The sequence below is a fragment of the Atractosteus spatula genome, chromosome 7 (assembly GCF_055471065.1).
Source record: "Atractosteus spatula isolate fAtrSpa1 chromosome 7, fAtrSpa1.hap1, whole genome shotgun sequence".
Classification (NCBI taxonomy): domain Eukaryota; kingdom Metazoa; phylum Chordata; class Actinopteri; order Semionotiformes; family Lepisosteidae; genus Atractosteus; species Atractosteus spatula.
Window position 1 is genome coordinate 37,343,722 of NC_142712.1, and position 14,452 is coordinate 37,358,173.

General features: G+C 40.1%; 1 protein-coding gene across 2 annotated transcripts in view; it reads left to right on the forward strand.

The window, feature by feature from the left end:
- lrig2 (leucine-rich repeats and immunoglobulin-like domains 2) overlaps positions 1-6,690 on the forward strand; it is a 29,924-nt gene extending 23,234 nt beyond the window's left edge. Inside the window, exons 15-18 of one of the 2 annotated variants that reach the window (XM_088920462.1) lie at positions 290-442; positions 1,344-1,487; positions 2,180-2,464; positions 3,621-6,690. In XM_088920462.1, coding sequence (XP_088776588.1) covers positions 290-442; positions 1,344-1,487; positions 2,180-2,464; positions 3,621-3,868 — 830 coding nt within the window. In that variant the 3' untranslated portion in view covers positions 3,869-6,690. The remainder of the gene's footprint in view (positions 1-289; positions 443-1,343; positions 1,488-2,179; positions 2,465-3,620) is intronic. The other variant, XM_088920463.1, reaches the window with a different exon arrangement.
- The last annotated feature ends 7,762 nt before the right edge of the window (positions 6,691-14,452 follow it).

The following is a 14,452-nucleotide window of genomic DNA, read 5'->3' on the forward strand; positions in this document are numbered from 1 at the left end:
GGAAAGGAATGTAATTTATTTTATGTGTGACTTTCTTTGCAACACTAGATTAGTGCCAGGCAGTTTTCCATATCCAACTCAAGACATTTCAAAGGTTCTTATGCAATGTGATAAATGAATAGAAATAAGTTTTATATTAAACTTGGCAGTGATTTCTGTTCCCCCTACATAAGGAAATGCAGTCAAATGCTTTGTTACTGCATGAAAAGAATATTAGGAACCTGTTTAAGAGTGAATTTGCAAGAAGAAAGCCTACTGTGCTAAGGATCGCTGCATTGTTTTTTTCCAGACGAGATGAACTTGCCTGCTGACATTCCCAGCTACCTCTCCTCCCAAGGCACCCTGTCTGAACCGCAGGAGGGCTACAGCAGCTCCGAAGCTGGAAGTCATCAGCAGCTGATGCCTCCCTTGTCAAACGGATATGTGCACAAAGGAACAGACGGTACCCTCAGCTTTTATGCCTAAATTGTAGTGTAGTGCCAGGTCCTGTGGTAGGACTCCCCCCATGTGAAAAATATTTCCCCGTGCACTGAATTTCATTTTATTTAACAGATGCAGTACATACAGTAATTGCAGTGTATATGATGAAGTTTCACAGCTTCATGAACTGTAACTATTAGTAGCTGAAGATGAAAAGGCTAATGTTACATTGTCGTCTTCTGAAATAAGACATGCACTATAATATAATTATACAGAATAAGTAATAAAACAGACCAAGAACAAAATACTCATCATAATCACAGATTAGAATTTATACAAATTAAATGGTGGCATTACAGAAATGCACGTATACTACTTATCAATCAGTGCAGTACTGATGACAGCTTGCAGGTGTCTGGCTACACAGGGAACTGGAATTACAACTGCAGTCTGAAAGGATAGATTCTGAGGAGGTACCGAAAGGTGATACCTAATATTTTTACTATATTATACATATTTTGCAAACAGCATGCAAATAATTAAGAAAACAAATTAGAAAAGTATTCCATTAAAAAATAAAATTGATTGCTTTGAGACTTTTAAACAGAGCCTTATAGCCTGGTATACAAAATATTATTAGATTGAGAAATTGAAATTCCAGGAAAATGCGAAAAAATGAAAGAGTTATATTTCATATGTGATTACCTTGCTTGTGGTTAACGGCTGATTGCACTTGGCTTGACACATGCAATAAAGTGCAATTTCCGAGACGGAGAGTGGCATGACTTTTCGTAAATTAATTCTGCAGGTACTGGTGATCAGCTTTGCAGGGTTCTGCCTGAGGGGATAAAGGAACTGGCCTGCGCTTAATGAACAGTGTTCCTTTTTCCCTGTGGCCTTGAGATGATGAGTGTTGTGTTTAGCAGGCGTGTGCTACATGGACTCGGGGAGTGAAGTGGAGACGGACATCAACGCCCTGCTGCAGAACAGAGTGGGCTCTCTCTTCACCGGGAGGAGTACCTTCCACCCTGGAGAGCCCAGAGAGGGCCTGGCAGGGGCACCCACAGGTGGGGGCTGCACTTTGCAAAGTTGTCTGCAGTTGACGCTTATTAGAGGGCTTCCTCTGTGTGCTATGCTGTTTTCCGTTTTCTTTACAAGCACTTACCTTTGATTGCTTACACTGTGCATGAAACTACAGCCACGTAGTCACATCCTATGCTGGGAGAACCTTCTGAACAGTGTTTCCTCAAGTGCTGGGATCTTCCCAGCTTTGCCACTTGTCCTGTGGGTGAAACTCGTCACCAGTACTATGTTTGTTCAGCTACTTGGAGGTGAAATGGAAAAGTACCTTTCTGTTGTTATTGTTGTGTGAAATAACATTAATACACATAGTAAGATCTTAAATAAATATTTTCGGAAGGTTTAGTCTGGTATTAATGTTTAAAGGGTGCTGAACCATATTTGTATGTCAACGTATATAGAGAAGGTGTGTATTTGTTTTGTTAAATATATCTGTTTATATAAGGTGTTAAATCCCCAGTGTAATTAATCCTGAAAACCTGGAAATAATTCACAGAAATGAAGAAATAAGCGTCAGGTTATTTTACCAATGAAATGGAAAAGGGAAAGATTATTGCTTGCAGACTGATTTAAACAGGAGATCACTTTTTCTGCAGAACATTTCCCATTTGACTTGCAGTGTAAGCACCCATTAAGGTTTTACTTGCCAACGTATAACTGTATCTTTATCTTCAAACAGGAGGCACTGGGCCTTTAGTCATCTGCTCTGACTGCTATGACAATGCAAACATCTACTCTCGGACCCGTGAGTACTGTCCCTATGCCTACCTGGCTGAAGATGACCCTCTGGATAAGACCCTGTCCAACATCATGGTGCAGCTTCCCAAAGACCCGTATCCCAGGCATGCTCAGCATGAGGACACAGCACTGGAGAGCCTCATCAGCCACCCCGACACCTCCGTGTTTGTCACCAGCCATGACAAGAGACACAGCATCAAGAACCCGCCCCAGCTCCACGCCAGTGGTCAGTCTCTGTGTTTTTAACTCAGTTCACTGTCTTGCTCTCATTGTTCCCCAGTTGAAATCGAGTTAACTCTGGGTTAGCTGGGTCTACATGGAAATATTCCTGCCTCTCGGTCCCCAGATGTTCACTTTTATCTCACCCTCCTTATTCATCAGTATATCAGAAATGTGCTAGAAATGTTCTGAATCTGAGGCTTGTAGGATGTGGTCACGGTGAGTGGGAGATGTTGCAGGTAGTATTTTTGAGTTCATTACCAAAAGGCTGGCTTCACATACACACATGCCTCCAGAAAGAACAGGGACTGATGTGGGATACTTCTCTCTGGACGTTTTAAACCAGAATTCAATGTCTAACATGTTGCTTGCATGTCAAAGTCAGCTTGATATGTCAGAAGTCTGACGCAGAGTCACAATGCCATTCAGTTCCATTTGTATAATAAAAGCCTCTTTAATTCAAATTACAGATCTGCCTGTTACTGCGCTCTATGCAGATTGGGTGTTCTAAGTATGTACCTCTGATGAGCAGTAAAGAAGTAGATTTTGGTTCAGAAGTAGCAAATAAGAAGTTATATTTAAGGTTTTCAAATAAATAGCACAAGATATCTTGGGGGTGGTACGGTGGCTCTGTGGCTAAGGATCTGCGCCTGTGGCTGGATGGTTGCCAGTTCGTATCCCGTGGCCGGCGGAGAAATCCTACTCCGTTGGGCCCCTGAGCAAGGCCCTTAACCCCAACTGCTCCAGGGGCGCCGCATAAATGGCTGACCCTGCGCTCTGACCCCAAGCTTCTCTCCCTGTCTGTGTGTCTCATGGAGAGCAAGTTGGGGAATGCGAAAAGACAAATTCCTAATGCAAGAAATTGCGTATGGTCAATAAAGTGATCTTAAGATCTAGAATTTTTGATTGAATAAATAAAATGTAGATCTAACCCATTAAAATGGTAGTGGAACTGGAGAAAGTTGAACAAAGAAAAGATAATACAAGTGATATAAATCTAACACAAGACATACGAGTTTTGTGGTGCTAAGTGAGCGGCACTCCTAAGATTCTGAGGGATCATTTAAGAAAAAACACTAGTTGATTCTGCTGTACTAATATCCTTTTGTCTTGGCTGTGTAAGATGTAGAATTGTCTGTAATCCCGGTTCTCTTGGTCTTCAGACACCCAGCCAAGGCCTTACTGGGGACTGAGTGAAGACGCATCTCTCCTGCCTCATGTAGATTTGCCACAGCAGTCGGTCACCGTGCACGACAATCCCAGAGGTCAGCGGGAGAGCATGGACAAAGAGGGGGTGGGCCTGACGAAGAGCCCCTCCACAGACCCCACAAACCACATCCCACACTCACAGGAGCACAGTACTGCCTCCCACAGGACTCCTAACATACAGGAATACAAGGCCACTACCTAGAGCACGGGGATCTCCAGCACGCAGAACATTTGTTATATCTTTTTTTTGCCTTTTTACCCACTACCTCGAAAGAGACATTAATATCTGCCAAAAATGCCTATGTGTATGTTTACATTTCAGAAATGAGCTTTGTCTATTGTTGTGCTATTATTTGTTCATTTCTAACAGCACTCCCAAGACTGACTAGGATCAGTGGGTGCATTCTGCATCATCTGTGCTCTTTGCAGGAGGTGTGCACTGCGATGAATGTACATGGGCACTCCAGGTGTAAAAGCTAATGTTATTTATTCAAGACCCAAACAGTGAACCTGCTTCTCACACTCCTTGGACACCGGAATTGCAAGAATGTGGAAGATCCTGCTTTGCTTTCGTTTTCATGCTGTTACTTAAAGAGAAAAAGCATTAATTGTCTTGAGCTGTAGGTAGTAATTACTATGGGACCACTAATTGTGAAAGCATACACCACCACCAGATGCCAGTTTAGCAGAAACCGAAGCTCGCTTCTTTTCAGATCTTCGACAGTCTTGGTATCTTGCATTTTTTTATTGCATGCAAACAGCATTCCATTCTGGATTCCTTTTCACTTCACTGGCTAACTCCCTGCTGCCAATTACTGCCCCAGAGCAGATATAGTCTCATCGTTTTTTTCATATTTCACTTATTCCAAGTGTTAATTGTACTGTAAATACTTTTTCTACCATGTTAAATATACATTGTACAGTTACTGTAGTATTCAGTGTTTTTAAGAGAATTCAAAGAAAACGGTGTATTGCACATTTACTAACTGTTGTTATATCAGCCATTATAAATGAGCTTTCCTAAGACAAAGGCAGGACCTTAACAAGTAGTCGTGGAATTGTTCTCCGAGAAGGTGTTTGCATGGCCACATCAAAGTGAAGTGTTCTGAAAAGTTAGGTCAAAGTTAACAGATTAAAAAGCCAACTATTTCCTGCAGCTCACTCCTGTATTGGCTGATAAAGGAGTGAAAATCTTTGCCCAAACCTCTCTCTTTTTGGCAAGCCTTTTGTTTTTTTCCTTCAGGGTATTCATGGTTTATTTGTCTCCAAAAAGAGCTGCCTGATGCAAATGTTTTCTAGCACCGAAGCAATTATTTGGTTTTGTCTTTCACTTGGGAATATGACCTGTTGTGTGTTTGAGGTACTTAATTTGGTATACCATACTGCAGTGTGTAAGTCTGTGCTGTGAAAACCATTCCATTGTTTCCAATTTAAATGATCCAGTTCAAAGTACTGGTGTGAAATATTTTCGGATTGATCTCAAAGATGTCCATATTGGTGACGATCATTTGGAAACAAGTATTTGATTATTTTATATTTATTACATTATGTTGGATGAGTTCTTTGTAACTGTTTTTTTCTATCCATTTAAGAGCTTGAAAACCATATTTGTGAGGTGCTAGCTTATGAAATCATTGGGAATTTTAGTGAATCAGGTGGTATTCCATTAAGTAATATGAATTTGCACTTTTTTAATGGGGGGAAGAAAGCCCTTTGTTTTTTTAAAACTCCTCACATTGAAACTGTGATCAAGCTATGATTTGACGTGAATCCTTAAAGAACCTGCAGTTTTTCTACATTTTGAAAGTGGTTGGTTAAATAAGATAACTGTTTTTTAAAGACATGAAATCATTAAGAATTGGACCTTTCCTATTTTACAAACCTTTCAAAACCATGTGAGAATGAAATGGTGTAAGGGTTATTTAGTCACTGTTCTTTTTGAAAGCGGTGGAAATTATTAATATTTTGGAAGTATGTATAGATTCAGTTAAATATATCTCTCTAACAGTTTCTTACTGTTTTAAATCTGCCATTTCATTCTTCTAGATTTTGGGTCATTTTGCAGTTTTATCCTTGAAAGATTTTGTTCCATTTCTCAGTGCTAAGTGAGGCACTGAGTGCACTGAGTAAAAACCTCATAATAGTTTTTATAGCATGTTGGTTGGAGACCTCAATTTTCCATTCTTGCGGTACACAAATTAACCTAATGCAAAGCTAGCTGAAATTGCACATTGAAATTGCACACATTTGGCCTTAAATGTTTTCCCTTATATTGTATAAAGATTACAGTAGACTGTATATTAATATTATGGTACTTAGATCAATTTGCCTTCTGTGTATTGTGTACCAAACAATTGTCATTGCTATTTCATGAAACCTTGTGGGATGCTGATCATATTTAACAGATTTTAAGGTGTAGTTTTCTAAAGCTACTTTTCCACAGCTCAGTCCTATAAAAGGCATTGAACAGTAGCAGTGCTGTGGCATTCGGCTTCTGTGTTTAATTTACATCCTTTCCTGAACTGCAGTTGCAAGAGAATTAGATCCTGCATTTGTGTCATACAGCAGTAGCTGTAACTTGTAAAAGATATGTAAGGGATTCATTAGGGGAACTGCCTTGTTTTGAGACTCTAAACATAGAGATTATAGGTATTGGTCTTTGAAATACTGTGCATTTTTATCCTTCTCATTATAGATCATTTAAGGCATCTTCAAAAGACCATAAAAGGGTCTCAAGGACAAGCATTTTGTAAATTACACACGGAGAGAAATCTAAAAGGCCGAAGACACTTCTTATCTTCTTACTCTTATTATTCTCCTCTGTTGATTGCATTTATACCAAAGTTTATGCTTTGTTTTGGCAATATTCATAAACTGCTGCCTGTAGCTGTAATGTTTCAATTTCCTTTGTAAAATGTATTTTTAATTGTCAATTAAGTGTACATTATGTAAAGCATGTGTAAAGTACATTGTTTCTTGAGCTGTATCTTGTCCATGGAACAATAAATAACAAATATCTTCACTGATTATTCAGCATGGGCGTTTTCAGTACATTTGCAATCTGCAACATTGTACTAGGAGGCTGTTACATTTCAAATGCAGAAAAATATTTTTTTCTGGAATAGACGCTTTAATAAAGGAATATAGGCTTTTATTGATGATTTTGGGAAGGTTTACATTGATCTGATCTTTGTCAGGGAATTTCTTTCTTAACTCATTGCAGTTGTGATTTTCTGTTATAAATGCATTAAGGATCTTGATTCTTTATCTTTGCAGTTGCCATGATTGTTTGCGGTTTGCCCAGCATGCTCCTCCTGTTTAATAAAGGTGTTGCAAGCTCATACAGCCCAGTAAGTGAGAACATGGAAGATAAAGAGAAAAGTGGGAGTAAGGATTTAACATTTATTGATTTTAAGGCAATAATAGCCGTTCTGTGCCAAAGAAGTTCTTTTAAATGATTTGGATTACATTGCACTTCCCTGTTACTAATACAGAATAAAGAGTCTGGGCGCCTTGTGTGGCTTCAGTGAGTCATTTGGAGAATCAGAGCAAAGAGCCTACCTCTGCATGCTAATGATAAGTCTATTGACAAATGAATTATTTATATCTCCAGCCAACTTGGCATGACTCTCTCTTCTGAGACCATGCAAGGGCGTTTATTATTTTTGAGAGCTTGAAACCATCTTAAACAGCCTGCGATTTAAATGATTTATTCTTGTTTAGTTCAGTTGTAATGAGTGTTTCAAGTATTTGCAATGTGCCAATGTGGGAATACAATGCTTTAAGTGTATTCGAATGCATGTGTGGTGCAAATTAGCACATATTTAGGTAGGTGTTCACAGCTGTTCTTGTGAGGTGACTTGGTTTGCGAAGCATGGATTAACATGGGCCTTATTTTTAGAGCTATGTTGTTCTCATGAACAGTCTTTGGTCAAATGTGGGTGGCAGGAGAGATTTGTCATGAATTAATTGTTGCAGTTTGTAACAAACACCTTAGAAGAGGTGACGTCCTCCTTTATAATAGTTTCACAATATTTTCATACTAAGGAAAACATTTTAACATTTCCCGTGATCAGTGTAGTTGTATGTAATTGTGTGTCCATTTTTGTTTCATTGAAGGCATCTTTGCTATGAAAGATTTTAAAAATGTAAGCAATTCCACCTTATGTACTGTAGAAGTGTCCATCTCATAAGCCCAGCCTGTACTTGTGTCATTTTAGTCATAATGTGTCAGTATGGCCGAACCTTACAGTTGAGGTATACTCTACTCCACTGTGCTGCCAGTGCAGCAGACCAGTGCTGTGATGGTATTAACATTCTAGTCGTGCACTGCTTAGGAAGACGATGATTAAAATGAGATTATTTTCCAGTCCTCCTGCAATCGAGAGAAATTTGTAAAATCCCCGCAGACTGCCTTGCACATTCATGAATGTACAATAGCAGAGAGAAACCTTTTTTATGTGCATTCTTCACATAAATGCACACATATTGAACACTTTTTTTTTGCAGAAAAAAAACATACTTCAACATTCCCTCATGTCCCTACTTTGCTAAGCCTTTCGGTGCAACATTTTCATTTCTAGCTCATTTTTAAAATGCATCGATGCGTGAAAAGAATCACAAACAGCGAAGCTTCATTTCCTTTTTGATAAATGACACCTGACGTGCAAATACCACTCTCTGCAGGATCCATTATAAATTGATCATAGCTTGATGTGTACGAGGCTTTCATGTTATTACACTTTAATTTCATGCAAGCCTACGTTATTAACACAGTGGAGCCTGTCCAAGTCAGAAAGTAAGGTTCGACTTCAAAGCAGAGGTCCAGCATATCTTTGTCTGGCATTTAAGGAAGTGAAATGCTATAAAGTACAACTGGTTTTGTTTAGAATACTGACATCGACTAAACAAACCCTGACTTCTGATTACCAATTTACTCATTCTGATTTCAAAAGGTTCTTTGGTTCACATGGTTTATTTTGTAAGGCTGATTCTGTTTGCAGAATACATACTGTGTGGCATGCAACATCCCTCTGTGTGTATGCTTCATTTTAGTGGTCTGTACTGGCTTTTCTGCATGATTCACTGTAATTTGTGATAATTCAACAGTATTGAAAACTGTCAGCAACTTCTATGCTGTCCTCTGGGCCAATCTCCCAGAAATATGTATCATATTATGTTCTTCTATTCAGACTGAACCAGATGGCTACCTGTCCTTTGACTTTGTAACTCGGGTAACTCAGCCCCTGGATCAGAGAGCTCGAGGCGTAGTCTTTTGCCATTCAGAAGTGAGTGATGGCTGTTTATTCAAGACAGGTTGCAAAGAGCTTTTTTGATCCTGGTTTATTTTTAGAACTTGGGGCCTGTGTGTTTGTGTAAGGAATCGTTCCAGGAGCGATCAGTCAGGGAACAGGGATGGCAGTCCAGGGGGAAGAGTCCAGATCTCATCTTGCTGATCGATGAGGGGATGTCACATGTCATGAGACATCAGTGACAGTGATGAAGACAGGAATAAAATCAAGCCCAGAGGGAACAGGGGCTCTGACAGGAGCTGGTAGCCAAGGGAGATCAATGGGTTTTAAGGCAGAGGTGTAAAATCCTGCAGAGCAATGAGCATCATGTTACCCATTGTCACTGCTGACAGGTGTGTCATTGCTACCTTTCAGTAGAGCTGGGCCATGATAGAACTAGAACATCTCGATGCAGAAGTGCTGTCCTGAACCGAAAAAACAGCATCTGCCTTTTTTTAAAATGCTGGATTAAAATAATTGAAATAATGCAGCAGGTCTTGAAGAACCCACATCTTTGCAGAATTCAGTTTCTTAAAATACTGGTTTGGAAAAAAAAATTGTGCTAAGGCGAAACAATGGATTTAGACAGTCTGTCCCTCAGTGGCAAAGTCCAGCAGGTTTGGTACAGTAGGTCTCTTGAAAGAAAGAGGTGGGCCTATCAGTCTACATCAGATGTAACCAACAATCAATATATGACTTGAGCTGTGAATGGACAAGTGATTTGAAATGTGTTGCAGAAGAGAAAGAGAAAAATAGAACAAATTGGAACAAAGTTAAGCATGTGTATTCATGCTTAGGGGGGTGTTTTAGAACTGCTGGACATCAAAGGGGTGAGGAAAACAAAGTCCAAAACCTTTGCACATATCTCATTCATATAATTAAAAAATATTTGTATTATCTGTGCAGGAACCTTGAATGCAAATTGCCTGCTTTTTACGTTATCAGATTAATAAAAAATACTGTGTAGTAGACTTGTACCTAATTTTTCTGTTTTTGTTTTGGGTCTTTGTCAGGCCTGATCAGCAGTTAAGAACTGCTCCAAAAATTGGCTTTCGTAATTGCAATATTTGTAATCTGGATAAATAGAACACAGCAGTGACATTTTCTGGAACAGACCGAAAATGATCCAGATTACAGTGAACAGAAACATAAAGTCTATGACTGGTTTACTTTTATCAAGATTATAAGGTGTGCTAAACGCACCCCTGATCATCATTCTACCTGAGCTCCCGATGCTTTAATCCCACCAGTTATTGGTCTTAATTACAATTGTTTTTAAGTGCTTATTGTGAAGTGTGATTTCCCTGTAAGACCTGCTGGGCCATGGTTTTTCACCTCTTCAAATTACCACTTTCTAAAGACTTAGAACAACAATGTTGTGACCAGTTAAAGTGATTTGATATCTTAAGTACCTTGGAAATGAATGCATTTGAATTAACACCCGAACACACTTCAGTCTTCAAGCACTACTTAATTGAATATGTAATGTGCTTAATTGATCAGTAATTTACATGTGTTCGAAGTCTGTAGAGCACTGCTTTGGTGGGCTGAGGCTCTTCTGATTGTCTTTCAACTTGTGCCCTTAATCTCCTGACTTGTTAAATGGACCAGTTTATTGCTCTACTCCCAAACTAGCTAGATGGGCTGAACGGCCTCCTTTCTCTTGTAACCTTTCTTGTGTGTTTGTGTTATGCAGGACGGGTTGTATGAGAGATGACAATGGCTTGACTGGTGCTCTCTAGGACTGTAAGTAAGGAACGTGGTCTAGATCTCTGAGGGTGGGATCCATGCAGGACTGGGTAGGTAGTTTTCAATTAGTAATTAATAGAGACCCAATAAAACAAGAGATTGGACTTTGTATGCAAATAATGTCTTCAATGAAGCAATTAAGATCTGTAGTGGAATGAAAACCAGAATGCTCTTAGGTTCTTCAGGACTACAGCTGCCTATTCAGTCCTTGAGGGGGTGTAGTCCTTCAGGTACAATGCTTTTCAATTAGCAGCTGACAACTTCAATTCAATAATTAGATCAGTGGCCTTTGAGAAGTGGTCTAGATGAGAGAGAGGAAGTATACCAGGTCTGGCCAGTTGTGTTCCCTGTGACACCAAAAGCCTTCACTCTTCTTTTCATTCCAGCTTGATCTCGGTGACTTAATTGGATATTTAACTGAACTACTCATTTGTGTAATGACATGTTTTTCATTGTTCTCAAGTTGTTGTGGTTAGAGATTTCAAGGCACCTTTCATATTTTAATCTAGCCTGGAATCTACACCTTCTTAGTGGCAAGAATGTATAATTAAGCTAACGATCATAGCAATGAAGAATTTTATTAAATTACTGAGAGATCGGCGGCAGCAAAAAGTAATAGACAGCCCCCAACCAAGACTGGGAAGGTCTGGTGGTATCCCTAATGTCCAAGACATTGTCATTTTTCTAGAACTGAGATTCCTTTAACACAAGCCAAGCATATTTAGTGGAATATGTGCTCCGAGTGACTTCTTTTTACATTTGGGTGAAAACATTGCAGTCAAAGTCCTGTTACATTTTTAAGTCCAGCAACTCCCACTGAATCACAAATTGAAGAAAAGTCCTCTCCAACGTGACAAGAAGACATTAAGGCTGAGACGAATTAAAATATCAATTAACCTTTTCAGATTAAGTCCAGTGTTAGCTGGCAGGGATACAAACCTCATGATCACCAGCTATTGAACCAGGACTGAGTGCAGAGGTAGAAAAAGCTGACTGAATAAATGCATTCAATTTTAGCAATGTCATTGATTCCGTTTAACAGTCCTAAATGGGGATCAGGTTTGATCTGAATGAGCTTCAGAAAAGAAATCAGCTTCACCTTCAGCCGCCTGGCACACATTAAGGCTTGATGTTGTAACTTTAGTGTCTTTTTAATTTATAGGACTGTGCAGTACTTTTTTTTTGTCAAGACAGGCTTCGATCCTGGTTGGTTCTGCCATGCAAATTTCCAGTCAAATGCTAAGCTGCAGGTAATTAAAATTGCTCATGTAGTATAGCTTTGACTGACTAATCTGAGAGGTTCGAAGCACAGCCATTGGAAATGTGCATGCCCTGTAATAAAGTGATGATATTCTTTTTGTACATTTATTTTGCTGTTTTAAATTTCTTTTACTCCAGCATCCAATCCTTATTACAACATGGGCTATGAGCCTGACTGGATACCTGATACTGACAAAGCCACCCATTCTTGCATTTTCTTCTTCCAGGTAGGGGTCGTGGGGGAGCCAGAGCCTATCCGGGCAAGCAACAGGCATAAGGCAGAAGGAACTGACAAAGCCATCGAAGGGAATATTATCCAAAACTGGTGCATCTTGATCATGTTTTCTAGCCCGCTACATATTATTTTCTACAAATGAATGGTACAATGTGTGAAAAACGAAAAGTCCTCGACTCCGTCACAAGCCTTTTGACTTCCCTCTGCCTTTAGCTGTCTGTATGTAGATCAAATTAATCAGTTTTAGACTTTTGTAACTTGGCCCTTGAGCTGGATTTCGTCCTAGCAGCTCTTTGACAGTGTGCGACTGTGATGCCTAATGGGGCAGAACACCATGCGGCAGAGGGCTTAATGGACAATGGCACTAGGACATGCTAACACGCTCCGCCACTCTGATCCCCGCTGCCAGAACTCAGGTGCACAGTGGAGGAGCTGTTGGCCTCCTGTGTCCTCTGTCTCGGGTTCAGGGTTCGGGTCAGAGGCCTTATGTTTTTTTAAAGATATGGGGAATCTGGTGCTACAGACATGCCTGAATGAGTAGACAGCGGGACAACTGGGTGTATGAATGGATATAAACAGTAGGTAAGCAGAAGGTAAGAAAGACTTAGAATGATATATAAAAAAATGAATTGACACAAGATTTACACCAAATTAAATTCAAAATAAGTAACACAACAGGTTGAAGACTACAATAGCTGCAGTGGACCAGGGCCATTCAGTCTTGGCATTAGCGTTGTATAAACTGGCAGTGCTCCTCTCCATATGTGTAATGTCCAGAAAAGAGCGTCACCACATGATAGAGGCTAGTGTACCCAGCTGTGTAGGACTGCTGTATTGCGGCTGCTGTTAATCCAAAGAGCTAAAATCGTAATCGTTAAGTATTTGTATATTTTAATTTTTGCAGTAATGCTATGCATTGTTTGAAAGATGGATATTATGATGATGTCGACCTTGAGTAATATAATAACAAATGTCCTTCGTACTTCGCGAAGTGTTAGAGGTTATGAACATCAGGCTGCCATTGCTGTTCCTCACCACAAGATCGCAGGCTCGAGACACTACGAGACCTTCGCATTAGCAGATAACACATTTTCATTATTTCCATTTCCCCGCCTGTGAGCTGTACTGATTATAAAAAATATATTTCGAAAACAGGGATTTGAGGCTTTTGCATTGCTGTTATGAATTATATTGAGTTTTCTTTGTCAAAAACTGGGGTTATACGTGCTTTTGAAATACGCAGTGCTAGCAATAGCGTAAGCGTCCAGTTAGGTCTGTACTGATGAGGTCAACGCAAATTCTCTTGTTGAAATAATGGGACGCTTCGGGGCACAAAGTACAGGACTTCCTTAGGTATCCTGATGCGGGACTAAGGCAACAGTGTTAGTATTGCTGTCTAACAGTGTGTTGTAACTGAATAACAAGGACTCCGCTGAGAGACGGTGGAATTGCGGACAACAGCGCATTTATTAAACGTGGTAGGTGTCTGGAAGACGATCTTCCTCCTGCGGTTTAATACAAAAAAGCACTGAAAAGCCTCCGGTTCTTGGCTCGCCATTCACCTGTGGTGCAGAACATCGTATTTCTTCTGCTGTCCTGTCTTCTCAAGGTGCGATCTTTTCACGTTTTGCTTAAACCTATACTGTGCAGTCGAGTAGGATTTTTGAAAAGTGTTGCGTGGGGTGAGAGAGAACACAGTAACCTAGTCACTGCGAAGTGTCCTTTTTATTTTAGGGGAAAGGTAAGGACTGACAGGTAACGCGGATTTTACAAATATGAGTACCGGAATAGTATAAACAAGTGAGGCAATTTCTGGAACATTAGCAAATTATCGCAGTGACCAGTGACCAAATATTTGCTCAAATTCCCCTTGCCGGTGACTCTCATTTTGACGTTGTACCAGACTGATCTCCTCTTAAAAAGAGTCTGGATAGAAATGCGTGCAGGGTGATAGAGGGAACACGATACAGTCCTCGTACTCGGTGAGCAGCGCTGTGTTCGCCTGTGATGAGCATGATAATAATAGCATGAGAATCGAAGTGTACGGTCGGCACTCAAAGGGTTAGCCGTGCTATCTCTCTGTGTTACAGGGTAACAACTCGGAAGACCCGCCCAGCTGTTTTTAGCATTGGCTGGCCCCCAGTGTTTTTACTCCCCATCCTTCTCCCCGATTGGTTCGAGACAACAGCAGTCAACCGCGCCTTGCCCCCCCCCCCCAGCACTACTAACAAGGTGAAAATGACTAAAAAAG